Source organism: Heloderma suspectum, chromosome 3 (assembly GCF_057233095.1).
Source record: "Heloderma suspectum isolate Gila_16-S chromosome 3, 16-S_ref, whole genome shotgun sequence".
In the NCBI taxonomy this organism is placed as follows: Eukaryota; Metazoa; Chordata; class Lepidosauria; order Squamata; family Helodermatidae; genus Heloderma; species Heloderma suspectum.
The window spans coordinates 5,138,799-5,166,767 of record NC_139460.1 but is presented as its reverse complement, the minus strand read 5'-3'; the positions used below and the strand labels follow the sequence as shown (position 1 = coordinate 5,166,767).

The following is a 27,969-nucleotide window of genomic DNA, read 5'->3' as shown; positions in this document are numbered from 1 at the left end:
GCGCAATTGTGCGGTAGTTTGAACACTCTTTGGCGTTGCCCTTCTTTGGAATTGGAATGTAAACTGACCTTTTCCAGTCTTGCGGCTATTGCTGAGGGTTCCAAATTTGTTGGCATATTGAATGCAGCACTTTAACAGCATCATCTTTTAGGATTTTAAATAGCTCAGCTGGAATACTGTCATCTCCTCTAGCTTTGTTGTTACTAATGCTTCCTAAGGCCCACTTGACTTCACTCTCGAGGATGTCCGGCTCAAGTTCAGTGACCGCACTATCATGGCTATCAAGGACATTACTATCATGGCTATCAAGGACATTAAGATCTTTCCTGTATAGTTCTTCTGTGTATTCTTTCCACCTCTTCTTAATCTCATCTGCTTCTGTTACGTCCCTGCCTTCTTTGTCCTATATCATGCCCATCTTTGCACAAAACGTTCCCTTGAGATCTCCAATTTTCTTGAAGAGATCTCTAGTCTTTCCCATTCTGTTGTTTTCCTCGATTTCCTTGCATTGTTCATTTAAGAAGGCCTTCTTGTCTCTCCTTGCTATTCTCTGGAACTCTGCATTCAGTTGGATATATCTTCCCCTTTCTCCCTTGCTTTTTGCTTCCCTTCTTTCCTCAGCTACTTGTAAAGCCTCATCAGACAGCCACTTGGCTTTCTTGCATTTCTTTTTCTTTGGGATGGATTTCGTTGCTGCCTCCTGAACAATGTTACGGACCTCCGTCCGTAGATCCTCAGGCACTCTGTCTATCAGGTCTAATCCCTGAAATCTATTGCTCACCTCCACTGTATATTCATAAGGGATATGATTTAGGTCATACCTGAATGGTTTAGTGGTTTTCCCTACGTTCTTCAATTTCAGCCGAAATTTTGCAAGAAGCAGCTCATGATCTGAGCCACAGTCAGCTCCAGGTCTTGTTTTTACTGACTGTATGGAGCTTCTCCATCTTTGGCTGCAAAGGACATAATCAATCTGATTTCGATATTGACCATCTGGTGATGTCCATGTGTAGAGTCGTCTCTTGTGCTGTTGGAAAAGAGTGTTTGCTATGATCAGCGTGTTCTCTTGGCAAAACTCTATTAGCCTTTGTCCTGCTTCATTTTGTACACCAACTCCCATAATCCACAGTCAACATAGCCATAGCCCTTGCTGGAAGGGCATGGTGGGAGTTGTAGTCCAACCCATCTGGAGAGCACCAGTTTGGGGAAGGCTGTTCTAAGCCTTAAAAGTGTGTGAATGCAACTTTACACCTAACAGGCATGTCTAGCATGGCCAGGAAACTGTCCATCAAATTCAAAACAGGAAACATAAGGGATGAAAGCAAATAAGTAAAAGGAGGCTGTAAAAAGAGAAGGAAAGAAAGAGGCAGGCAGGCCTTCCTGATCTGTATTCTGCTTCTGTAAACCATCCCATTCAAAAGTGATTCCTTGTGCATAAAAAGAGCAATATATATGTTAAAGGAAGGCGGCCATGGGGAAAGGGATAAGAGTTTCTTCCTAAGAAAACAATGTGTTGCTGGAAAGGGAGGAACAGCTAAGTGATATTAATTTTGTGACCACAAGAGTGAAGAAAAGTTCCCTGCAGTGCAGAAGGCCATACATTCCTCATGCCACCTTTTAAAAATCAGATGGAAGTTACTTTCCATTCAAATGGCCAAGTTTTGCTTTTCAGTTAAAAAGCAAATATCAGCACTGGGGATTCCATTCTGAGAAACTAACAAAGCACTCCACAGTTCCTGAGCAAGCATCCCAGGGACCATCCGAAGTCGGATAGGGAGACATATTTCTCCCTCTCTCATAATACTAGAACCCAGGGTCATCATATGAAGCTGATTGGTGGGAGATTCAGGACAGAGAAAAGGAAGGGCTTCTTCACACAGCGCAGACTTAAACTCTGGAATTCACTTCCATAGGATGTAGTGATGGCCACCAATTTGGAAGGCTTTAAAAGGGGGTTAGACAAAATCCGGGAGAAAAAGGCTACCAATGGCTATTAGTCCTGATGGCTGTATGCTGTCTCCAGTGTCAGAGGCAGTTTGCCTATAAACACCAGTTGCTGGGGCACATGGGCACGAGGGTGCTCTTGCACTCATGCCCTGCTTGTGGGTTTCCCTTGGGCAGCTGGTTGCCCACCATGTGAACAGAATGCTGGACTCGATGGACCCTTGGTCTGATCCAGCATGGTTTTTCTTCCGTTCTCTCTGAATATGAAATATGTTTTGCCCCATGAAATACTTCACTTCATAAAAATGTCAGCAGGACTCATTTGTCTTTGCTGAAAAATTCAGACAGCTGCTCCGTTGCATCAGCGTGAGAAATACCAGCAAAATGGCATCATGCCATTAAAGATAACCATCTGTTTAATGGAGATGGTGGGATGGTGTCATCCAGTTTTAAAAGTTGCTGTGACAATGTGTGATGTATGATATCATTCTGTTTTAGGGGTGGGGAGAGTAATTCAATCACCTGGGTGGAAGCCCTTGGATTCCTTACGAACTCCTGGTGAGTTTTGTTTCTCCAAAGCAGGATGGGACCCCTGGCCCATGTGCGTATCTGCTGACCCCAAATTACATTCCTGAGACAGTGATGGGAAGAGAGGAAGTGCAAGGAAGTTCCCGTTTGCGTCTGACTTCTCATCTTCACACACTGCAGGGACAATGAAGGAAGCAGGCCCAGAGTTCAGGTCAACGCAGACCCTCTGTTGCTCCTTGGCTCACAGGGGTGTCTTTATAGCATCATTTACAGAAGCGGCTGTGGGAATTTTCTCACATATATTGGAGGTGCATGTCTGTGCGTATATAACCTGGCCCAGGCCCACCCTCAGGATCAAACCCTTCTTGCATTTTTATTGCACAACAGGCCTCAGAGCAAATACTCAAGATAAATTTATTTTTTTATATCCCACCTTTCCACAAAACTCGTGTTTAACATGGCTAACAATGGCCAGGTGTCCTCCTTGCCAGAGGACAGTCCTCTCTTTGAAGGCATCCTGTATTTGACAGGCTGCCCTGTTCAATTCTAGTTTAAAGATAAAGAAGCGCCAGAATTATTGCCCATCCACAGGTGGGCAGCAGGCTGAACAGCCAGGCACACCGGTCACCTAGTCACGGTCTTCTGCACCTTGGTGTTGTTGTTGTTGTTCAGTCATTCAGTCGTGTCCGACTCTTCGTGACCCCGTGGACCATAGCACGCCAGGCCTTCCTGTCCTCCGCTCTCTCCTGGAGCATGCTCAAGTTCATTGCATTGGTGATGCTATCTAGCCATCTCAGCCTCTGCCATCCCCTTCTCCTTTTGCCTTCGATCTTTCCCAGCATCAGGGTCTTTTCCAGTGACTTTTCTCTTCGCATTAGGTGGCCAAAATATTTGAGCTTCAGCTTCAGTCTCTGTCCTTCCAAAGAGCACTCAGGGTTGATTTCCTTTAGGATTGACTGATTTGACCTCCTTGCAGTCCAGGGGACTCGTAAGAGTCTTTTCCAGCACCACAGTTCAAAAGCATCGATTCTTCGGCGCTCAGCCTTCCTTATAGTCCAGCTCTCACAGCCATACATTACTACTGGGAAAACCATAGCTTTGATTAGACGGACCTTTGTCAGCAAGGTGACATCTCTGCTTCTTACTATGCTGTCTAGGTTTGCCATAGCTTTCCTCCCAAGAAGCAAGCGTCTTTTAATTTCATGGCTACAGTCGTCTCTGCGGTGATCATGATTTCTACATTTACATCCATACGCATAAGTTAACATATGCAAATTCGATGCAAATGTATGCCCTCTTTTGTCAATGCATTTCCTCTTCTTTGGCAATTCATAAGCAGTCACTGTAGGCAGGGAAGGGCCTTTTCCAGGTGCCCCTATCCTGCTGGGGTTGGTTCTGGCGCAGTCCTGAGGCCATCTGTGGGGCAAGTCCATATTGAAGGTCAACAGGCAGGCAGTGGTCAGAAGCACAGGCAAAGAGTCCAATGCAAGCACAGTCCAAGACACTGTTTAATCAGAAATTCAGGGGTCAGCACCACAAGAGAACAGCCCAAGGAGAAGCAAGGTACCAGGAGCTGGAATAAAGTGCAGTTCCAGCAGCGCACCTTGCTTAGGAGTGTGGCTTATAAGGTGGAGCTTCCAGAGCCCCACTCAGGACTCAGCTGCAGCACATCAGAGGCTTCTAGAAGAGGTTCTCCTCATGAGGAGGGTCCTACTTATGAGGAGTCTTTTACTCATGAGGAGCCTTCATTTGTAAACGGGCATTCTTTCTCACAGGGGTTGTGCTGCCTGCCTCTTGAGACCCCGGTGCTCTCAGGGGCAAGGGAGTCGCTCAGCCTCTGTCTCAGAGGTGGAATCCCCCTCCTCTTGCCAGGAGGACCCATGGCCATCTCCCCCAAGGGCCCCAGCTCCTCCTGCTCTTCTGGCACAGGCTGCTCTTCCATGTTGTTTGTCTTTGGGAGCTCTAGCCCTTCCTCTGAAGAGGATCCCTCCAGCAGAGGCATGACAGCTGCGAGTGCCTTCAAACAACAGCTCCCCAGTGGGTCAATGTTGCTCAGCCCTCGCCTTTTCTGAAGTGGCGGATTAGGGCCAAGGGTTCCCCATCCCTGGCTTAGCTGGAGAGGTGTCTCCTTCAAACTCTGATCCATGAGTAGGAATGAACAGGCTATTGACTCCTGGCGGGGGGAGTGGGGGTCAGCTTAAGCAGCCTGCAAAACATACACCCCATGAACTTGCAGAAGCAAAATATTCAAATATATATTCAAGCTTGCATAATTCATATGGAATCATCATCTTTGGTATCCAGCTCTCCTCAATGCAAAACATTTAAGGAGGGACCTTTCGCAGCCCTCTCTGTGCCCTTTTGCCCAGAGGAACAACGAATTTCCCTTTCGTGACTGGGTTGGCAACCTTGTCCCCAAGTCCCTTCTCTGCTTTGCAAGCAGGAAGTTGGCAGTAAACTGACCACAACTAAACTGCACCATTCTCCTCTTCCCATTTCCGAAAGGAACCCTGGCTTGTTTTGTCATGCTGTCTTCCTGCCATTGCATAGGCCCTCGCCGTGGCAAGCCAAAAAGGAAAAACGTCGGCCGTTGATGTTCAGAAAATAACATAGTGCTTCCTCCGGAAAAAAGGATACAACTAGATCCTAAACACACACACACACACACAAATGCAATGAGGTAGGTTGGAGTTGTGTGTTTACACAATTTTTTTTTTTTTTAGCTTGTGTAGCATTGGAAATAAGAGACTCAACTGGAAAAGCCCCACATTAAATTTGCACTCACTGAGCAGTGTGGGATTCTCTCTCTCTCCTGAAGTCTATAATGTGGGGTTATACTGACCTACATTACAGGGTGGGATTTTTTTGGTAAAAATGATTGAGATACTTTGCGTGGTGTTAATTAATTGCTATATAAATTCTAAGTATTGTTATTCCACTCCAGGCGCCAATTTTGATGCCAGTGATGGTGAGGCAAATTGGTCTCACTCAAGAGAAGTGAGACTGACCTGTAAGTTTGAGGGGGTCTTCATGAGGTGGAGCCCCTCCTACATGGCTGTGCCCCCAGCCACCATGGAAAATTTCCCATAATACTCAGGAGTGCCTGATGTGGCACTGCTCTGCGGCATTATGGGAAACAGAAAATAACAGGTGACTCCCAGTCACAGCCACCTGCCACAAGAGGTTCAGGACTGACATCAGTAGTGGGCCTGGGCAGCTGTCCAAATACGCCAGGTCCTGACACCATTCACATTGGAAAGTTCACACTTGCACAAATGTGAACTTCTAAAAATGCGCAAATCCACCCCCCCCCCCCCATGTGTATTTTAACGATTTAGCCTATGGGGGAAAGTGTGCATTTTGGCTTGGTCTTTTTTCTTTTTTTTTGTATTCTTGTACAACTAAATTGCACACAATTCTGGAAAGTAAAATATCAGTCTGCAAGTCCGCAGAATCCATGCAACTCGGAAAAAGCCGGTCCATTGTGTAATCTGTCGGTTGGATTCACAGAAATCTGATCTCATTTGAATCCGTTGCAGGTTTCTCCGACATCCCTAACTGCTGCCCAGCTGCCTATCCCAGGTCTCGGCATTCCGTTACCTAGAAATAGACTCCAGAATGGGGCCAACGAGCAGGTTTAGCCACTACCCTTCAAGGCAGTTCTTGAGTGGACCCTTTTCCTTTCTCCCAAATAAATGAATGGCTGCCATTCATTCGGAGGGCTGTTGATTTGCAAAACCTTCTTTCTACCCAACACGTGGCAGCTAGACCTTCACTGCGGGACAGGGGGAGGAATCCTACACAGGGATGCAATGTGTCTCTGACGACAGAGAACCGGTCTTTGAGAACCTTCAAGGCTTCTTGCAATAAACAAGCATTCCCTCGGCACTCAGCCTGCTTTTCAGTGATGCGTATTTTACGACTAACATGAGCGTCACTAAAGTGCAGCTGCTAGTATAGTCATGCCTTTGAACCAGCCTTCCCCAACCTGGTGCCCTCCAGATGTGTTGGGGACCAGCCTTCCCCAACCTGGTGCACTCCAACCTGCAGCTGCCACCATTCCCAGGCAGCATGGCCATTGGCCATGCTGCCTGGGAATGATGGGAGTTGCAGTCCAACACATCTAGAGGGCACCAGGTTGGGGAAAGTTGCTTTATGCAAATTTATGGCGCATCTGCATTTAGAATACCCGGTACAATTCTGGACGACAGCCCATCTAAAAAAAGGGTGAACAGGGTTAACATACAGCTGCAAAATGTGCAGAAAAGGGCAAACAAAATGACCAAGAAGCTGGAACGCCTTCCCTATGAAGAAAGGCTACAAAGGTTGGGGCTTTTTGGTTTAGAAAAAAGGCAGCTGTGTGTGTGGAGGTATAGAGGTTTGTAACATCATTATGCAGTGTGTGTGTGTGTTTAGAAAGTGGATAGAGAGAAGCTCTTCTTCCTCTCTCATAGTATTTTCTCTCTTTCTTCCTCTCTCACAATATTAGAACTCCGGGTCATCCCATGAAGCTGAACCGTGGGAGATTCAGGACAGATGGAAGGAAGGGCTTCTTCATACAGCACATAGTTAAACCTCTCATATTCATGCTGGCTGGGGAATGCTGGGAGTTGTAGGCCTTTTCTCTGTCTAAACATGCATGGGATTGCTCCCTAACAGTGTTTGTTATGGTCCTTTCCCCATGTTTTAACGAGCGAGAAAGTAAACGAAGGCAAGTAGCATTCAGGGTTGACTTTTACTTGCTTTCCTTTAGATTTTTGCAATGTGTGACACCGCGTATTCCCGGAAGTAGTGGAACCGCTGGCAACTTAGGGCAGGTTTAGCTGTTACTCATCCCACACGCAGGCCATGGGAAAGCCCTTACTCTCACTGATGCCACATGTAAAGGGTGTGACATTTGAAAGCTCTTTACATCTTCTAGCGTAGCCTTCCCCTACCTGGCACCCTCCAGACTGGATAGTTCAGACTACAATTCCCAGCCTTCCTCACCATTGGCCATGCTGGCTGGGGCTGTTGCAAGTTGAACACCAAAATATCTGGAAGGCACCAAGTTGGGAAAGGCTGTTCAAGCACATGCAGTGTTTGCATGCTCTCGCCACCACTGCTAGGGACATGCAGACATAGCAACACAGGAAGCTGCCTTATACCCCGTCAGCTATTGTTCCATCTCGCCCAGTATTGTCAACACTGACTGGCAGCAGCTCTTCAGGATTTCAGGCAAAAGTTTTTCCACCCTACCTGGAGATGCCAGGATTGCACTTGAGACCTTCTACATGCGAAGCTCCTCTGTAGTTCAGTAGTAGAGCACATGCTTTGCAGGCAGACAGCTGGCCCAAGATATGTTGGAGCTCAAGTTGGATACTCAAAATCCCACTACTTAACAGGGTACAAACCCCTGTGCAAACCCCATTGAAATGAATGCACTGTGCTCTTGTGCATCTCTCCTTCATTTCAATGAGACTTGTGCAGGGAAACCTCCTGGTGGATTGTGCCCCATCGGCCAGATCTGTGTCTGTTCTGCTGTTCTTATAGGTACCCACTGCCTCACTTGGCCTCATGGTAAAGACGCTGCACATGTACTGAGGAACTTTTCAACATTATGCTTTGTTGTCTGGTGTCTGCATGTCTTTCCTGCAACTTGCATGTGAAGTAAAACCTAACCAGCATTAGCCACACTGGTTCTATGTTTGCAGTGTACAGATGTTCAGATGCTAAATGAGATCCCCCATAGTGGCAGAGGGCAGATATACACCATCTGCCCTCTGAAATGAGACCTATAAGAGGCACAATCAGGACTCAGTTGAAGCCAAAATGCAGCCTAGAACCAGTTTAGGCTGCAGTTCCTTATCTGAAGTATTATTTCTACGTGGAATAGTCAGTAAAAGTTAAGTTTGGATAATGTTATTATTCTTTAACATTGTTAAAAATGATTAACCCATTCACTCAAAAGCATGTTCCTTAAGGACACTGTAATAGTTTGGGAGTACATCATTGTTGTTGTTGTTCAGTCGTTCAGTCGTGTCCGACTCTTCGTGACCCCATGGACCATAGCACGCCAGGCCTTCCTGTCCTGCGCTCTCTCCCGGAGCGTGCTCAAGTTCATATTCATTGCATCCGTGATGCTATCTAGGTTGTCATAAAGCAGAGGTGATCGAACAAACACACATCCTGAAGGATATGCATGGACTTTCAAGAAGCTCTTGCATAGTAGCAGCTAACTTCTTGTTTAATGGCAGAGAATCTTTGCATTGATTAAATCCCCCCCATCCCAGTCCTCATTATTACAAAGATAAATTTGAAAAATGTGAGAGTGGTGATTAAAAAATTATTTGGGCCATGATCTATGTAAGTTCTCTTGATCCTGGGGTAATCCCACTGAAACCAATGGCAATTAATACCCCTGATTATTTCAGAACAAGGGGTGAACTACTGAAGACACTGAGCTAAATCCAAAGATAGTGAAGGATGCTTCACACAATACCAAATTGTTAAATGGGAGGCATTTTGTGTAGGTGCTGCCAATGTGACACACATATAAATCAGTTTTCAGAGGGGTAACTTTGTCTACTGCAGCAAAAACTAAGGGCCTTGTGGCACCTTAAAGACTAACAAATATTATTATTGCATAAGCTTTTGCTTATTTGTCTTTAAGCTTTCAAAAGCTTACACCATAATAAAATGTATAGTCCTTAAGGTGCCACAAGACTTTGAGTTGCTTTTGAACATAGATCAGAGGTTTTCAACCTGTGTTCTGGGGAGTTCTGCAGTTATTCTGTGTTCTGGGGAGTTTCGCCACCAACACCAGGCCTTCCCTGCGGACTTCTGCCTGGCAGACCGCCAGTCCCTGCAGGACCAGGCCCCCAGGTACTGAGCCAGCTGTGCTGCTTCCACCTGCTCCTTCCTGGAGGGGCCACATAAGCAGGTTGGCTGAGGTGGCCTGGGAGAGCCAGGGCCTGCAGGAGAAGCTGCTACCACCACCACCACCGGGGAAGAGGTGTGCCTCCTGCGGCTGCCACCACTTCCACTGTGGACTCCTGCCTGGCAGTATTTTTAAAGGGGATTTTTTTTTTTAATTTCTGGGGGATTCTGTTGTGTTTTCAGGGGTGGGTAGCCTGCCTGATAGACAGGAGCGAGGGGGCATGTGTCCACCTGACGGAGGCAGTGGAGGGAGTGTTGGGGGCCAGAACATACCGAGGCTGGGCGGCAGGCACTGGCGGAGCGCTAGGGGCAGGCCATGCCAGGTAAGAGGAACAAGGGAGAGATGTGTAATATCTGTCCACTGTTCCAGGCCTGTCCAGAGCCAAAGGATGGCTGGGGGAGGTGTGACTCCATCTTCTGGCCTTCATTTGCTGCTCTGCAATACCAGGTTTGTTACCCAGAAAACATTCCTCATCCACGACATGATCCTGGATGAGGGTGCAGACCTGGCATGTTTTACGGAGACCTGGCTGGCTGAGGCCACAGCTCCAACTCTGGTGGCCACGTGTCCAGCTGGATTTTCATATGCACAGCAGCCGAGGGCTGGGGATTGGGGAGGGGGAGTGGCTGTTACTTACCGGGAGTCCTTCGTCTTCACCAGACCCCCTCTCTGGGAGACCAAGGTTGCTGAGTGCATGTACTGGCGGTTGGGCCCGAAGGGCAGTCTGGGGATTCTGCTCATGTACCGCCCACCCTGCTGCACGACTAACTCCCTGGTCACGGTGCTTGAGGTGGTCTCTGATGTGCGTGTACAGTCCCCTAACTTATTGGTGCTGGGGGACTTCAACTTACAGGGGCCATCCTCACAGGAGCACCTCGGGACTTCAAGGAGACCATGGCTTCCTGGGAGCTGCACCATATTCTAACTGGGCCCACCCATGTAGCTGGTCATGCACTAGACCTTATGTTTGTTTCTGGAGAAGCGGGGAGTGATCTGGAAGTCGGGGGTGTATCCACCACCTCCTTGTCATGGTCAGGTCACTATCTGGTGATGTTAGACTTCTCGGTTCCACACCCCTCCGCAGGGGTGGAGGACCCATTAAAATGGTCCGCCCCAGGCGTCTTATGGATCTGAATGGATTCCTGAACGCGCTTGGGGATTCTCTGGAGCACGCCAACGGCCACTTGGTCGAGGCCCTGGTGGGTGGCTGGAATGCCTTAATCACTGGGGCATTAGATCGGGTAGCCCCGAAACGGCTTCTCTCCCTGAACAGGGCTCGGACTGCAGCATGGTTCAATCCGCAGTTACGAGCTCTGAAACAGGAGGTGAGATGGCCAGAGGGCCGGTGGTGGAAGTCTCGCTCCAAAGACGATCAGACATGGGCTGGAGCTGTATCTTCAGCCTATCACGTGGCGGTGAAGGCAGCAAAAAAGGAATATTATGCTGCCTCTATCACATCCGCAGAGTGCTGTCCCAGGAGGCTGTTCCAAGTGGTCCGGAGCCTGGTCGGTCCTGTGGCTCCGGAACCACTGTTGCATTCTAAGGCCTCCTGTGAGGCTTTGGCAAGGCACTTTGCAGATAAAATTGATCCGATCAGGAGTGTTATTCCGTGCGCCATGGATACAGTTAGCGAGTGAGAGGCAGCTTCTGGCAAACTGGTTTTGTGGGATTGGTTCCAACTTCTTCCTTCTGATGAAGTGGACAAGGTGCTTTCATCTGTAAGGCTGACCACCTGCTTACTTGATCCTTGCCCATCTTGGCTCATTATGGGCTGCAGAGAGAGACTGGGTGAGGGGATCAGGGCAGTGGTGAACACCTCCCTTGAGGAGGGAGTGATGCCATCAGCCCTCAAGGAGGCAGTGATAAGACCACTGTTAAAGAAGCCCTCCTCAGATCCCCAAGTTCTGAACAACTTTCGCCCACTCTCGAAACTGCCATTTTTGGGCTAGGTGATTGAGCGGGTGGTGGCGGTGCAGTTGAAGGCACACTTGGAAGAAGCCGATTATCGAGACCCATTTCAGTCGGGCTTCAGGCTTGGGCACAGGACAGAAACAGCCTTGGTCGCCTTGGTAGATGATATGAGGAGGGCTCTGGATAGGGGTGAATGCTCCTTCCTTGTTCTCCTTGACCTCTCAGTGGCTTTTGATACCGTTGACCACGGTACCCTCCTGGACCGCCTGGAGGGGTTGGGCATTGGAGACACCGTATTGTGGTGGTTCCGGTCCTTCCTCTCCGGCAGGTACCAGAGAGTAGCACTGGGAGAGGAGGTTTTGGACCTGTGGCCGCTCACTTGTGGGGTGCCACAGGGTTCCATCCTCTCCCCAATGCTATTTAACATCTATGTGAAGCTGCTGGGGGCTATCATCAGGAAGTTTGGGGTGTGGTGTCATAAATATGCGGATGACACGCAGCTCTACCTCTCATTCAAATCTTCACCAAGGTTGGCCGTGGAATCCCTGTCCAAATATCTGGAGACAGTGAGTGGCTGGATGGGGAGGAAAGAGCTGAAGCTGAACCCTGACAAGACCGAGGTACTTTTAGTGGGAGACAAGAGGAGGCTGGGGGATGTTGACCTGCTGTTGAATGGGGTACGGCTACCCTTGAAAGACCAGGTTTGCAGCCTGGGGGTCATTTTGGACTCCCAGCTGTCCATGGAGGCTCAGGTGTCAGCTGTGAGCGGGACAGCGCTGTACCAACTCCATCTGATACGCCGGCTGCACCCCTGCCTTCCCAACCATCTGCTCCCATCAGTAGTACATGCCCTGGTCTCCTCTCGTTTAGACTACTGTAATGTGCTCTACATGGGGTTACCCCTGAAGACGGTTCGGGAGCTGGAGCTGGTGCAGAACACAGCAGCTCACCTGATTACAGGCAGCCGTCAGCAAGATCACATCACTCCAGTGCTGAAGGAGTTGCACTGGTTACCAGTTGTTTTCCGGGTCGAATTCAAGGTGTTGGTTTTGACCTTTAAAACCCTATATGGTTCCGGCCCAGCCTATCTTAAGGAGCACCTCCAGCAGCACCAGACAGGCCGCTTAACAAGATCAGCCTCGGATGGCCTTCTCTCTGTCCCATCAGCCAGGACAGCTAGACTGGTGGGGAAGAGGAAGAGGGCCTTTTCTGTGGTGGCTCCTACTCTGTGGAATTCCCTCCCTAGGGAACTCCGCCATGCATCCTCTTTAATGAGCTTCCGCCACGCATTAAAAACGTGGTTGTTCAGGCAGGCATTTGGGGTGGGTTAGGGTATTTTAGAAAATGTTTTATTGTAGAATTTTATTGTTTTAAACTGTTTTATTATATACTTTGTACATTGCCCAGAGTGGCTGGGTGACCAGCCAGATGGACGATTAATAAATTTAATAAAAATAAATAAATAAATAAATAAATATTATTTGGAAGCTTATCCGTGGTTATTCAATGAGAAGAACGAGAATTGTTGTTGTTATTCAGTCATTAAGTCGTGTCCGACTCTTTGTGACCCCATGGACCATAGCACGCCAGGCCTTCCTGTCCTCTGCTCTCTCCCGGCGCGTGCTCAAGTTGATATTCATTGCATCGGTGATGCTATCTAGCCTCCTCATCCTCTGCCGTCCCCTTCTCCTTTTGCCTTCAGTCTTTCTCAGCATCAGTGTCTTTTCCAGAGAGTTTTCTCTTCGCATTAGGTGGCCAAAATATTTGAGCTTCAGCTTCAGGATCTGTCCTTCCAATGAGCAGTCAGGGTTGATTTCCTTTAGGATGGACTGATTGGACCTCCTTGCAGTCCAGGGGACTCGTAAGAGTCTTCTCCAGCACCACAGTTCAAAAGCATCAATTCTATTAGCCTTTGTCCTGCTTCATTTTGTACACGAAGGCCATGCTTGCCTGTTATCCCGGTGATTTCTTGACTTCCTACTTTAACATTCTAATCCCCTATGATGAAAAGGACATCTTTTTTTTGGTGTTAGTTCTAGAAGGTGTTGTAGGTCTTCATAGAAGACCTACAACACCTTCCTCAGCTTCTTCGGCCTCAGTGGTTGGGGCATAGACTTGAATTACTGTGATGTTGAATGGTTTGCCTTGGATTCGTACTGAGATCATTCTATCGTTTTTGAGATTGTACCCCAGTACTGCTTTTCCCACCCTTTTGTTGACCATGAGTGCTACTCCATTTCTTCTAAGGGATTCTTGCCCACAGTAGTAGATATAATCATCACCTGAATTAAATTTGCCCGTGCTTGTCCATTTTAGTTTGCCGATTCCCAAGACGTCGATGTTCAATCTTGCCATCTCATGTTTGACCACCTCCAGCTTACAATGAATATGAACTTATGAACTTGAGCACGCTCCGGGAGAGAGCGCAGGACAGGAAGGCCTGGCGTGCTATGGTCCATGGGGTCACGAAGAGTCGGACACGACTGAACGACTGAACAACAACAACAACAACAAGCTTACCTTGATTCATTGAGAAGGTTAATAGTAGAAGATAAATTTTGCTGAAAGACAGGTTGCTCACCCCTTTTCGCCTGTTCCAAAAAAAGCCACAGAAGAGCATTGGATATGTTCTAGGTTGCACTCTTGGCTCACGCAGGTCAACTGGAGACCCAGCAGGCCTGACGACTGCCCTCTCCAAGCTAAGTGTGCCCTACAGAACATGCCCAGACACCTCTTCAATGCAGCTGATTTTCACATCAGATGTTCAGAGTTCCTCTGTAGATGAGTTAATGTGGAAATGATTCCTGGAGACAGGAAGTCTGATAACCATCCATGTAGACGAGATTGCTGCATGCACCTGTATCTGAAAGTGCCAGAGCTAGGGATTGGATTGGCAAACTTGCTACACTCTCAGCCCAGTCCTACGCATTCTCACTCAAAAATAAGTCCCAGTGAATTATTTGAGCTTTACTCGAATAGAATGCAGAGCTTTGGAGCCAAGAGTTTCCCAGAACAATCTTATGAGGAAGTTTGGATTAGAAACATGCTGGCAAAAACCTCTCATCTCACGTCATTTAATGATTCTGCTTTAATATTTTGAAACTAATCTACCCTGAAACTTTACACGCTTACACAGAAGGAAGTCCCACTGAACTGAAAGCGGGCGTACTCTCTAGTAATTATGCCTTGGACTGCAATCTTATTTGGTAAATAATTACATTTCAGGTCAGACACTGGAAACCAAGTAGATGGACAGTAGAGAATGATCTCCTTGCCATTAATGTCTCATATTTTTTACTATGGTAAACAATAATGAAACCTCATCATAACTGGAAGAATTATTTGTCACTGAGTTATGGTGGAATGAGGAAGGTATTTATCACTCTTAAGTGTCAGACATTAGCTTTGGAAGAACAACATTGGAGGACCATGTTTTCAAACTATTTTGTTTTTAAAATGTTATCCAGCTTTTAAATCTGGATTTCCAAATGAGCTTACAAACCAGTGGAATTCAATTTGAGTATTTACAGCTCATGCAGTCCAATCCTATGCATGTTTTTTCAGAAGTGACCCCTGCTGATTTCAGTGGAACTTGCTCCTGAGAAAAATGCATGCAGGACTGGTGCTTTAGGATTAGGCGGTTTCTCATCCCAAGGTACCCCCCACCACCGCCACACACAGCCATACCCACGTCTGTCCTGATACCCATTCCTAGCCTTTCCTATAATCATCAAATCACTGTGCTCACATTTGTTCCAACTGGAACCCAGGAGTACTTCCAGAGGGCTCCAAGTGCTACCACTCAGAAGGAATTGTACAGCAATTCCCCCCCCCCCCCCGCTTTGGGCGCAATCCTATGTTTAGACAGAAAAAAGTCCTACAGCATGACCCAGCCAGTCTAAACATGCGTAGGATTGCACCTTCAATGGCTTTTCTGTAGTAAGGAAAAAGATGGCAGAAGTGGTGGGAAAACACAGCAGGGGTACAATTGGAAGACCTTGTCACGCGGGCTCCACCACAAACCTCAATGAATGAGGCAAGGCAATGGCATAAAAACATAAGAGCCCCGCTGGATCAGACCAAGGGTCCATCTAGTCCAGCATTCTGTTCACACAGTGGCCACCCAGCTGTCTACCGGGAACCCACAACCTAAACGCGTTGCCTAAAGCACCCCACATCTGCCAAGAAGCAATGCTTTCTGCTTTGGGGGCTGCAATCTTATGAGATTTACCTCCAGGTAAATATACATAGGACTGGCCTGCCAGACACCGGCAATCCAACCCTAAACACATTTTATTTCCTAGCAAGTATGCTTACAGCCTGATTGCATCCATGTTTATTTAGAAGTCAGTCCGGGTGAATTCACTGGGATTTACTCCTAGGAAGTGCAACTCCTAGGCACCAAGTGAAAACCTTCTTGTTCTCCCAGATATTTTAATGTACGTAATGTTTTATCATGATGTATTTCATGGTCTGAATCGGTGTGAACTGCCCAGACAGCTTGTGCTAGCGGGCAGCGCAGAAATGCGGCAAGTAAAACAAAAGATGCAAGTGCGCACAGGACTGCCACGTCCTCGCCGCCCAGTCCCACGCAGGTTTCCTCCCACGCAGTGGGGCTGCTGCCCTGGGAACAAACCGGTCTTAAGCATCCCTTCGCGCCAAGTACGTCAGGCTGAAGCAGAAGGAGCTGCAGCCTGGGATACTCCTCCTAGGGAAAGCGAGCCCCGCTGGACTCGGCGGGGCTCCCTTGCGAGTAAACACGGTTAAGGCCATGAAGGCCTGACGCGGCCTTCCCGGCCCAGCGCCCTCCAGCCGCGAGGGCTACAGCTCCCATCGACCCCAGCCGGCCGACGGGAGCTGTAGCCCAACCCGTCCGGAGGGCGCCGGGTTCGGGAAGGCTGGCCGAGGGAGAGACGCCCGGTGTTTCCCGCTCGGGGGCGCGCCCTGCGCGCGCGGCTGTGAGCACTCTGCACGTGCACGAAGGCCCCGCGCCCTCCCTCCGTCCCTCCCCGCGCCTGCCCGGCGCGGCGCCCTTCTCCGCCCCGTCCTAGCCGGGCAGGATGCGGCCCCTCCGTGGCCCCGCGGTCCGGGTGGTGCGCTTAGGCCGCGCGGCCTACCGGGAGTCGCTGGCGGCGCAGGAGCGCTGCGTGAGGCGCCACTTGGACGGCGGCGGCGAGGCGCCGGACCGGCTGCTGCTGTGGGAGCCGGCGGGCCCGGCCTACACGGTGGGGCTGCGGGGCCTGGCGGCGGCCTGGGCGGCCGAGGAGGAGCGGCGGCTGCGGGCGCTGGGCGCGGCCTTCGAGCGGGTGCCGCGCGGCGGCCTCCTCACCTTCCACGGGCCGGGCCAGCTCGTGGCCTACCCGGTGCTGGACCTGCGGCGCTTCGGCCTGCCCGTGCGCGGCTACGTGGCCGCCCTGGGGCGCCTGGCCGCCGCCGCCTGCCGCCGCCTCGGCCTGCGCCGCGCCCGCGCCCTCCCGCCGCCCTGCACCGGCGTCTGGCTCGGCGGCCGCAAGCTCTGCGCCATCGGTGGGTGAGCGCGCGGGCGGCGCGGCGGGCCTGGCTCGGCTCGGGGGGCTGAGCGGGGGCGCGGCCGCGGCCGGCGCTAGGCCCGCTGAGAGGAGCGGGCCTCGCGGAGCCCGGCCCTCGCGTGCGGGAGACGGGCTTCCCTCTGCCGCGTATTACGCGCGCGCGTCCCCGCCGCGGGGCCGAAGGCTTCCCGGGGCAGCGTGAGGCGGCCAGTTCGCAGCGCGGCCCCCCGGAGCCCAGCCCTGCCGAGGTCCGGGGGGAGCGCGGGTGTCGAGAAGGCGCTGAACGCCGTACCACGAACCCAGCAGCGCGGCTGCACGTGTGATGGCACAGCCCCGCAGCGATCTGGCTTGCCGGGGAGATGACCACGCGTTGCGTAAAGTCGGGAAGTGTCTTAAGTGGGGCCCGCGGTCAGTGGGGCTGGCTCCCGGGCGCGGGGTCACGGGGATGCTTCTCTGTAGGGCTGCACCATTTAGCAGGCGTGCAGCCCTTCGCATGAACCGTTTAGAACAGCCGAGCATTGACGGCGCTCACACGAACTTCTAGAAAAGTTCAGCGTTTGTGCGTCGTGCGCTTATAGTGGTTCTAGACATGTCTACGCAGAAGTACACGCTGCTGAGTTCAGTGGTATGAACTACCTGGTAAGCTTGCCTAGGGTTTGAGTTGTGTAGTGGAAGCCAAAGCATATTTATTGATATAAATTTGACTGAGTGTAGTGGGACTTCCTTTGCAATTAGTATGTTTACAGCTTCTACTCAGAAGAAAGCCCCACAGAGTAGGGTATAGAACTGCAAGCTTAAGGATGCAAGCATGGAATCCTCAAACTGGTTCACACCCATTACCTGAGGCCTGAGATAAATCTACACATACAACAGCAACAGACGATACAGAATTGGGCTGTGCAGGTGTAGGACTGCAGTTTTGAATGCTCCCTTATATTTAAAACTCCCTGCAAATAGAAGAACCAGCACAGCTGCACTGGAATCTTTCTCCCTGATGTGCTGGCGTTCTGTTTGCAAGGAGTTTGGTACCTGGAGCGGCATTCAGAAGAGGTATCCATCACCTGTTGTCTGACATAGCACAGTCCATTCTACCATCCTATTCTGTTACAGGCTCGGCCTTAGTAAAATCCTGACTGCAGCTCTGTCAAGTAGTCAGTATTATTATCCCTATAAGGGGCGGGGGGGGGGGGGATGCGAAGTCGAGCGAATAGTGGGTTGATTCACATACATAACTTTGTTCTAAACAGTAGCCCTGTAAGGTAGGTCTGTATTATTATTATTATTATTGCCATGTTGCGAATATGAGAGGCTTAGAATCATAGAATCATAGAATAGTAGGGTTGGAAGGGGCCTACAAGGCCATCGAGTCCAACCCCCTGCTCAAGGCAGGAATCCAAGTCAGAGCATCCCTGACAAATGGCTGTCCAGCCTCGTCTTGAAGGCCTCCAGTGTGGGAGAGCCCACCACCTCCCCAGGTAATCGGTTCCTATTGCTCTGACACTCAGGAAGTTTTTCCTGATGTTCAGCCGGAATCTGGCTTCCTGTAACTTGAGCCCATTATTCCGTGTCCTGCACTCTGGGATGATCAAGAAGAGATCCTGGCCTTCTTCTCTGTGACAACCTTTCAAGTACTTGAAGAGTGCTATCATATCTCCCCTCAGTCTTCTCTTCTCAAGGCTAAACATGCCCAGTTCTTTCAGTCTCTCTTCATAGGGCTTTGTTTCCAGTCCCCTGATCATCTTTGTTGCCCTCCTTTGAACCCTCTCCAGCTTGTCTGCATCCTTCTTCAAGTGTGGTGCCCAGAACTGGACACAGTACTCCAGATGAGGCCTAACCAGTGCTGAGTAGAGGGGAACTAGTACTTCCCGGGATTTGGAAGCGATGCTTCTATGAATGCAGCCCAAAATAGCATTTGCCTTTTTTGCAGCCACATCACATTGTTGGCTCATATTCAGCTTGTGATCGACAACAATTCCAAGATCCTTCTCGCTCGTAGTGTGGTTGAGCCACGTATCCCCCATCTTGTAACTGTGCATTTGGTTTATTTTTCCTAGGTGCAGAACTTGGCATTTGTCCCTATTAAATGTCATTCTGTTGTTGTCTGCCCAGCACTCCAGTCTATCCAGATCACTTTGAATTTTGTTTCTGTCTTCCAAAGTATTAGCTATCCCTCCCAATTTTGTGTCATCTGCAAATTTGATCAGCATTCCCTGCACCTCCTCCTCCAAGTCATTAATAAAAATGTGGAAGAGCACTGGGCCCAGGACTGAGCCCTGCGGTACCCCACTCGTTACCTCTCCCCAGCTTGAGAAGGTCCCATTGATAAGCACTCTTTGAGTCCGATTCTGTAGCCAACTGTGGATCCACCGGATCGTTGTTTCATCTAGCCCACTTCGAGCAAGTTTGCTCATCAGGATATCATGGGGCACTTTGTCGAAAGCTTTGCTGAAGTCGAGGTATATGATGTCTACAGCATTCCCACGGTCTACAAGGGAGGTGACTTGATCAAAAAATGAGATCAGATTTGTCTGGCAGGACTTGTTTTTGACAAATCCATGTTGGCTTCGAGTAATCACGGCATTGTTGTCAAGGTGCTTCCAGATGGATTGCTTTATGATCTGCTCCAGAATTTTCCCAGGGATTGATGTCAGACTGACTGGTCTGTAGTTCCCAGGTTCCTCCTTTTTACCCTTTTTGAAGATAGGGACAACGTTAGCCCTCCTCCAGTCATCTGGCACTTCCCCGGTCCTCCATGATTTCTCAAAGAGAATAGACAGCGGTTCTGAGAGTTCTTCTGCCAGTTCCTTTATGACTCTAGGATGCAGTTCATCTGGCCCTGGAGATTTGAACTCATTCAAAGTAATGAGGTGTTCCTTGACCATATGCCTGTCGATCTCAAGCTGCAATCCTGCCCCTTCAGCCTGTACTTCGCCTTTGCCAGGGGGGTCATAGACCCTCTTTTGGGAGAAGACTGAGCCAAAGTAGGAATTGAGCACCTCTGCCTTTTCTTTGTCCTCTGTTATCATTTTGCCATCCTTATTTAATAGCTGAACAACCATTTCTTTCCTCTGCCTTTTACTATGCACGTAGCTGAAGAAAGCCTTTTTGTTGTTTTTAGCATCCCTCGCTAACCTCACCTCGTTCTCCGCTTTAGCCTTCCTGACGCCATCCCTGCAATTCTGTGCTACCTGCCTGTACTCTTCCTTTGTTACTTGGCCTTCTTTCCACTTCCTATATGTGTCCTTTTTTGTTTTCAGGTCATCCCTAAGCTTTTTGTGAAGCCACATTGGCTTCTTCTGTTGTCTTCCACCTTTTCTTCTTGTTGGAATTGTTTGTGATTGTGCCTTGAGAATTTCCTTTTTTAAAAGTTCCCACCCATCTTGGACTCCTTTTCTCGCTAGCATTGCTTGCCATGGGACCTTACTGATCATTGTTCTGAGTTTATTAAAATCAGCTTTCCTAAAATCCAGGGTACGCGTTTGAGTACACTCGGCTTTTGCTTCCCTTAGAACCAAGAACTCAAGTACAACATGGTCGCTTTCCCCCAGAGTTCCTGTAACTGCTACTTTCTCCACTAAGTCATCTCTGTTGGTTAGGATCAAGTCAAGGATAGCCGATCCTCTAGTTCCTTCCTCTACTTTCTGTAGGAGGAAGTTATCCGCCACACAAGTCAGGAATTTCCTGGAGGGGCCATGTTTTGCAGAATTTGTCTCCCAACAAATATCGGGGAAATTGAAGTCCCCCATTACTACTACATCATGCTTCCTTAAAACATTGGCTATTTGCTTTTCAAAAGTTTCATCCTTGTCTTCTCCTTGATTGGGTGGCCGGTAGTAGACTCCGACCACCAGGTTCCTTTTATTCTTTGCTCCATTTATTTCAACCCAGATGCTCTCGATGGGGCTACCAAGCTCCTCCTCCTGTATTTCTGTGCAGAGATATGTATTTTTCACATACAGTGCAACCCCGCCTCCCTTTCTGTTCCTCCTGTTCTTTTTGAACAAGTTATATCCTTCAATTGCTGTATTCCAGTCATGAGAGTCATCCCACCAAGTCTCAGTTATACCTATCAAGTCATAATTTCCCTCCTGTATTAAGAGTTCAAGTTCGTTCTGTTTGTTTCCCATACTCTGGGCATTAGTATATAGACATCGAAGACCATGTGCTTCATAGTCTGGCTTTCTTCCTACCTGTGTCTGAAGACTATTATTGGACGCTATCAGAGCTGTTCTCTCCATTGCAATGCATGCGCCTACGTCCATTGTTACCCCCAACATTACATCTCCCTTCCCCGTAGGATTCAGTTTAAAGCCCTCCTGATGAAGTTCTTCATGCTGTGGCCAAACACATTCTTCCCAGCCTTTGTGAGGTGCAACCCATCCCTAGCCAACAGCCCATCTTCCAGGAAGTATAGCCCGTGGTCCCAGAATCCAAATCTCTCTCGTTGGCACCACCTTCATAGCCAGTCATTCACCCGGAGTATTTTTCGTTCCCTTTCTATCCCTCTTCTAACTACTGGAAGGATGGATGAGAAAACTATCTGGGCCCCAAAGTTCTTGAGTTTCCTTCCCAAAGCTTCAAAGTCTGACGTGATCTCTTCGTAGCTCCGCTTGGCGGTATCATTTGTTCCCACATGGATGAGAAGAAAGGGATACCTGTCAGTGGGCTTTATGAGTGCAGGCAACCTTTCAGTCACGTCTCTAATCTGTCCTCCCGGGAGACAACATACCTGGCGAGTCCACGGGTCTTCGCGACATACTTGGGTCTCGATCCCACGCAGCAAGGAGTCTCCCACTACTACCACTCTTCTCTTCTTCTTCTTGTAGGCCTGGGTTTCATCGCCTCTGTTTGACTGACCTTTAGCCTCTTGCTCACTCTCATGCAGGTTCCCCTGTGATTCTTCCTCTGCAGGCTGTCCTCCAGTCTCATCTGCAAGTACCTGGAATCGGTTCCACAGCTCCACCGCTTCCACTGGTGCAGAGTGTCGTCTAGTTCTTCTTCTCCTAACTGTCACCGTTTTCCAAGGAGTATCCTCTACTCCATTTTTCTTCACCTCAGCATTTCCCACTGCCTCATCTTGCTGTTGCTCTTCAAGCTTCTGGTCTGCCCTTTGCTGCTGTAGTTCCCCCATTCTGTCCAAGAACTCTTCGTGTTCTCTTATTCCCCGGAGGGTCGACAGTCGCCGCTCCAGTCCACTTACTTTTTCCTCCAGCAGCGTGATCAACTTGCACTTGTTGCAGGTGTAGGCCATGTTGTTCTCAGGCAAGAAAACAAACATTGCACACACCTTGCAGGTCACCACCACTGGAGAGTCTTGTCCTTCCATAGCCTCTTTTCCCTTTTTGTGTCTAGCTTTGTGATTGTTCTAGACTAGCCTGTGCCTGCTCCTCTACTCAGTAGAGGTTAAAAGCAGAGTCCCACTGGTGTGGAAGTGTGTGTTACAAGACAAATAAATGGGAAAAAGTTAGTTAAAAAAAAATGCTAGGGGCCTCCCCCTTGACCTCCCCTGCCGAACTCCCCTGGCCAACTCCTGTTTGCTCCCCCTGTTCGCTCGCTCTCTGGGAGCTTGCCTGCTTCTGTAGTCCCTGGACCAGCTGGAGCAGCTTGCTCTGCTCTGCTCTGCTCTGCTCAGCTGGGAGGCGGGAAACAGACTGAAGCTTCCCGCCCAGTCAGCTGCTGGGAGTACTCAGGCCACAGCCCCCCAATGCAGTTGGAGCTCTCAGAAGCACCTGGTGAGCTCACAGCCACTCAGAAGGATAATGGGCAGCGCCCTGGGCTTCCTGCAACCCACTTACCTCTTAGCCTCTGTCTCCTTTGTCTCCTTTGTCTCTTCAACCACTGCAACTCCCCTGGCCAACTCCTGTTTGCTCCCCCTGTTCGCTCGCTCTGTTCGCTCGCTCTCTGGGAGCTTGCCTGCTTCTGTAGTCCCTGGACCAGCTGGAGCAGCTTGCTCTGCTCTGCTCTGCTCAGCTGGGAGGCGGGAAACAGACTCAGAATGACTTGCCTAAGTTCCCCTAGCAAATTCATCATGGCAGGGGTGGGATTTGAACTGGGGACTTCCTGATTCAGTGGTGAGTTTCATGGGCCTAGTTCTCACTGAGGTGACAAGCCTGAGGCTGGTCTGTACCACTTCAGGCTGCAGGTGGTGGTGGGGTTATCTCACATGTTGGAATGCATCTTCATTAAAAAAAAGAAAAAAAGAAATCCACCTAGAAAATGAGTATATCAAGCCTAGGCTAGGACCTTTCTTGCTGACATTTGTTTTTCTTGTGGAGGGATTCCTGAAGTGATACAGTCCAAATGCTTGTTTACCTCTGAGTGTGCATGTCTAGTGACTCTCTCACACACACAGTCTGTGTGTGAGACTAAATAAATTTGGATAAAAATATGTGCTCTGGTTGGTTTTTAGTGCTCTGGTTGCTTTTCCCCACTGAAGCTGGGGCTGGCTTGACTGCCCATAACTGTCTAGGTTAAAAGGCAACTCTTATCAGTTATACTAGTGCCATGGGAGTCCTGTCCAAAGAGCAAGAAATGCTGACTTGATTCTAATGGAATGTCTCGGGGCTCATTGCATGCTAAAAAGAGGCATAAACATGTAGAAGTGAACATAAATTCAGTGTTAGACATGGCCCAAGGCCATTTCTAATCTTTCACCCCGTGCAGGATCGCTGTGTGCTTTACAGCTGCTTGGGGTAGAAGAATTCAACAGGTGGAGCTTTCAGTTGTATGATGTACTCTCCATACTGGGGAAAGCTTCTGCTAATCATACAGAAGGCAAAAGAGAGTTGCTGGGTGGGTGGGTGCATGGGAGGGGGTGGGGGTTGCAACCCTCTTCAGGAGACGGGGAATAAGTCCCAGGCACCAGGCAAGGTTTTGCTGTCCCTGCTGAACTCAGTCTTGTAAGCTGTCCAGGAATGTCTGGAAGTTTTTTACAGGAGCAGTGATACTTCAGCAGGTGTTTTATGGTGTTCTTTTTTCTAACTTTGAGAGATGCCAACCTGTTGACCTGCCCCGCCACCGAAATGTGGGCTGTGTTCTTGTGAGCAAAGTCACATGGCACTTTATGCTCTGGAGGGGTTGCATGAGAGCAAGGGCGCTCTTCTTTACATGCCCCTTGTGTCCAAAGGCACATCACCCGCATTTCACTGAAGAATGGGCGCCAACTTCTCAACTGGAGTCTGTAGCTGTGACTTTTAACACAGTGTTTGGATCTGCAAACATTAGCAGGTGAACATGCTTATCCACACTGCGAAAAGCTTCACTGGCTAATTTATTCTGCTGCTGAAGTCACAAGAACAGACCAGGCTCTTTTTTTCTGTGGTCAGTTGACAATCCTGTGCCAGATATCCCAGAAATGTCTTCAGCTCTGCTTCCTAGAAAGAAAATCATATCTCTAGAGATAAGAGATTCAAGAGACAGGCAGACCTGGTTTGCATGATTGAAATAAGCCATGGTGGCTTTTTAAAATTGCGGCATGTGCAGGAAACAATTTGAATAATCACTGCCTGGGCGTGGCTTGTCATGTCATCTCAACCAAGGTGGCACAGCTTGTTGGAGTGGGAAACAACCCTCCAGTAACCCATGTGTAGGTTTATTGGAGGGTTGTTTCCCCCGCCCCCATAAGCCATGCCACATGCATTCGAACGACACGACAAGCTGCACCCGGGTGGTAAATATTCAAATCGCGCCATGATTTAAATGAGCCAGCGTGGCTTGTTTTGATTCCTCTATTCAGCACTGGTTAGGCCTCATCTGGAGTACTGTGTCCAGTTCTGGGCACCACACTTTAAGAAGGATGCAGACAAACTGCAGAGGGTTCAGAGGAGGGCAACAAAGATGATCAGGGGACTGGAAACAAAGCCCTATGAAGAGAGACTGAAAACTTGGCATGTTTAGCCTTGAGAAGAGAAGACTGAGGGGAGATGTGATAGCGCTCTTCAAGTACTTGAAAGATTGTCACAGAGAAGAAGGCCAGGATCTCTTCTTGATCATCCCAGAGTGCAGGACACGGAATAATGGGCTCAAGTTACAGGAAGCCAGATTCCGGCTGAACATCAGGAAAAACTTCCTGACTGTAAGAGCAATACGACAGTGGAACCAATTACCTGGGGAGGTGGTGGGCTCTCCCACACTGGAGGCCTTCAAGACGAGGCTGGACAGCCATTTGTCAAGGATGCTCTGACTTGGATTCCTGCATTGAGCAGGGGGTTGGACTCGATGGCCTTGTAGGCCCCTTCCAACCCTACTATTCTATGATTCTATGATTGTGCGAACTGACCCATAGCCTGAACGTCTCATGCTAAATGGAAAGCCACCATTAGCTGTGACTCCATGGACGTAGGCAAGGGCATCACTTGATCCTTGCACCTATGTGGGAAAAGCCCTGAATGCCTGGCATTGGCATTTAGACCAGGTTAACAATGCTGGCAGTGTCAATGTGGACTCTGATGGAACAGGGCCAATATCTCATAATCTTTGCTCATAATTACCACTTCCATTGCCTGTATCCCCTCAGTTCTCATTTTTCTAAAAAGCAAAACTTAATGCCCCTCAATATAGTCTATTCTTAGTGCAGAATGTGGATTTGGAGTTTTCTTCCATTGCAGAAGAGAGTAAACTCTCCATTTAGGCCTTAAGTAACTCCAAAACGCCATTCCTTTCAGGGCTGTATTACCACAGACTGTGAGGGCATGATAATTGCTCTGGGTTTTTTTTAGCAGTTGTAGAGGCAGAGACACTTCCACATGGAGTTGGAAGGATTTGCTTTGGTCGTGAACAAACTTCAAATTGCCACATTCTTACAGGAAAAAATGGCAGTGGAAGTCAGAGTCCTTTGTCAGGTCTTGAGAATGGCAAGAGTCTTGGGTTCAACACCAAACTCTGCAGGAATCACAGTTGCTTGCACTTAAAAATAATTCCTGTCTTTCACTTCAGTTCCCTTTTTAAAACCATGTTATATTTTTATTTGCTAAATTTATATACTACTCTTTTTCCTGATGGGGCTTTTAAGGTATCTTGCACAAAGTAACCCAATACAACTTTGCATAAGGCTGTTACCCAGTCAAATAAACTTTGGTTGATTAATTGTGTGAGGCGTGGTTCATTGGTTGATCTATCAATTTTAAATTAGTATATGAGTAAAAACAGTAGTTCTGAAGGACAGCACAGCCTTCCTTTACGTTTAGCTGGTGTGTGCGTGTGCAGTTTAGGAAGGCATCAAATTAGAAACAGCATTTCCTTCCATATGAGAGAGAAGGGGGATTGCCTCTCTGAAGCAGATGCTTGCCATCTGCAGCTTTTACAAGTTATATATATATATATATACACACACACACACACACACACACACACGGTTATATATATGCATGGTTCCTGATTAATCAGGAGAACCTTTTTAGTTGATTAAAATACTGTTAAATCAATTGAGCTAATCACTTAATCAGGTGAGGGGGTGACCCTATCAGGTGTCACCTGCTAGAGAGAAGCCTCCAATCTCGGAGGCTTCCGAGAGTCCTGTGCCGTGCCAGGCTTCTGCCGGCAGGGCGGGAAGAGCAACGGAGGCAGTTTTCACCTCTCTGTCCTCCTTGTAACATTTTTCTGCTAGTGGGCATCTGAGTCCGTCTGGTGGAGTTGTGCTGGTGGGGGCAGGCCCAGGGCTGGAGAGGCCACAGGATGCAGTGGATCCTGGCCTCTCTGCCATCCTCTCCCTGTCCTTGTCCAAGGTTTTGATACCGACCTTGGAAGAGGAGCCACCGTAGAGCTTTCTGCAGCGGCTGGGAGGGGGGTGGGGATGAAGACCCTAGTGGAGATTTCACCTCTGGGCTCGTAGCTCCGTCTACCACTTCAGAGATGAAAATCCCCAGTATCTTATGGCCCCTCAGACATGGTCTAAGGGCCATAAGATTGTGGACTAAACATTGCAGCCTTAAATTTTGCCACCTTTTAATGCGAGGCTAGCAGTTCAGTGAAAATGAATGTGAGATTAACTCCACGCAACAGTTCTTTCTTCTGCTTCTCTGGTTTTCCCTTCTTGGGTGGTGGAGAAGCCCAAATTCCCGAGATCCCAGTGCCGTGATGAGCAGACGGCAGCCTGAGCCTTTCCAGTCAGTGTAATTCTTCTCTTTTGGCTCCTTCTTTAGGTGTCCACTGTGGAAGGCATGTAACGTCGCACGGTTTGGCTCTGAACTGCTGCACTGACCTGACCTGGTTTGATCACATTGTCCCTTGTGGGCTGGAAGGGAAGGAGGTGACCTCCCTGAGCCAAGAACTCCAGAGACACGTCTCCGTCGAAGAAGCCACTGAGCCTTTTCTGGCTGCTTTTCAAGAGGTGTTTAAGTGTACTTTAACTGAAGAATCTCTGAGATCAAAAGGCACCTGCAGCCCCTATTTAGGAGAATGATTTGTGCTAGTTTCTGGGTGTTCCTAGGAACACAAGAGTACCTTTCCCAACAGAAGATACTGAAACATGAAACAAACTCTGCGGCTTACATATCAGGGTTATCTTCTACTGTGTAAAGTTTAAATACTGGAGATTCCCTCCGCAGTGAATTCCAAGGATGTTACTGCTCTGTGAGGAGGAGGTCCAAGGTTCTAGGACAGAGAATGTTCAGCACGGCCAATAAAACCGTGATTTACAGAAACCTGTGCCAGTTAAACTGACACAGGTTCTGGTTAATTTAAAGCCTGTTAAAACTTTTGGCATAGGTAATCGGGTTGAAACATCTATTTGTTTCAGTTGATGATGGTCATAAAATGAGTTTATGTGCCTTTAAATGTAGGCAACATTCAAATACTACTTGTTCCAATATGTTTTTTTTAATGCATGTAAAAAGTGGGGTGGTGGAGATAATTATGAAGAAAAGAGAAATATCTACGGTCACTGACATGCATGAAGAATATTCAGAATCTAGGTTTTCATTTTAAAGAACAAAGCAAGTGTATAGTCTTCAGGAAAGCAACAGGGTTAACAACCCGGCTAATATGCAGAAGGTTTTTGCTACATTTTTTGAGCAAGTATCCAGGATAGTTTAATATGGATTTAACATATCATTAAAAATGTCTTTAGTTTTTGCAGAAAACAGTCTCCTTCAGTTGTATCTCCGTCCGTCCACCAATATACACAATCATACACAGAGACAC

The 27,969-nt window shown here is 48.6% G+C and overlaps 1 protein-coding gene and 1 long non-coding RNA gene across 2 annotated transcripts in view; one reads left to right on the top strand and one right to left on the bottom strand.

The window, feature by feature from the left end:
* LOC146349268 (uncharacterized) overlaps window positions 1-16,757 on the bottom strand; it is a 23,233-nt gene extending 6,476 nt beyond the window's left edge. The window contains exon 1 of the long non-coding RNA XR_014788929.1: window positions 16,420-16,757. This is a non-coding gene — a long non-coding RNA (uncharacterized LOC146349268). The remainder of the gene's footprint in view (window positions 1-16,419) is intronic.
* On the top strand, window positions 16,356-27,908 carry LIPT2 (lipoyl(octanoyl) transferase 2). The gene is made up of 2 exons (XM_084842379.1): window positions 16,356-16,828; window positions 26,970-27,908. Exons 1-2 carry the CDS (start codon window positions 16,363-16,365, stop codon window positions 27,227-27,229), a joined length of 726 nt encoding a protein of 241 aa, XP_084698505.1. The 5' UTR covers window positions 16,356-16,362; the 3' UTR covers window positions 27,230-27,908.
* The last annotated feature ends 61 nt before the right edge of the window (window positions 27,909-27,969 follow it).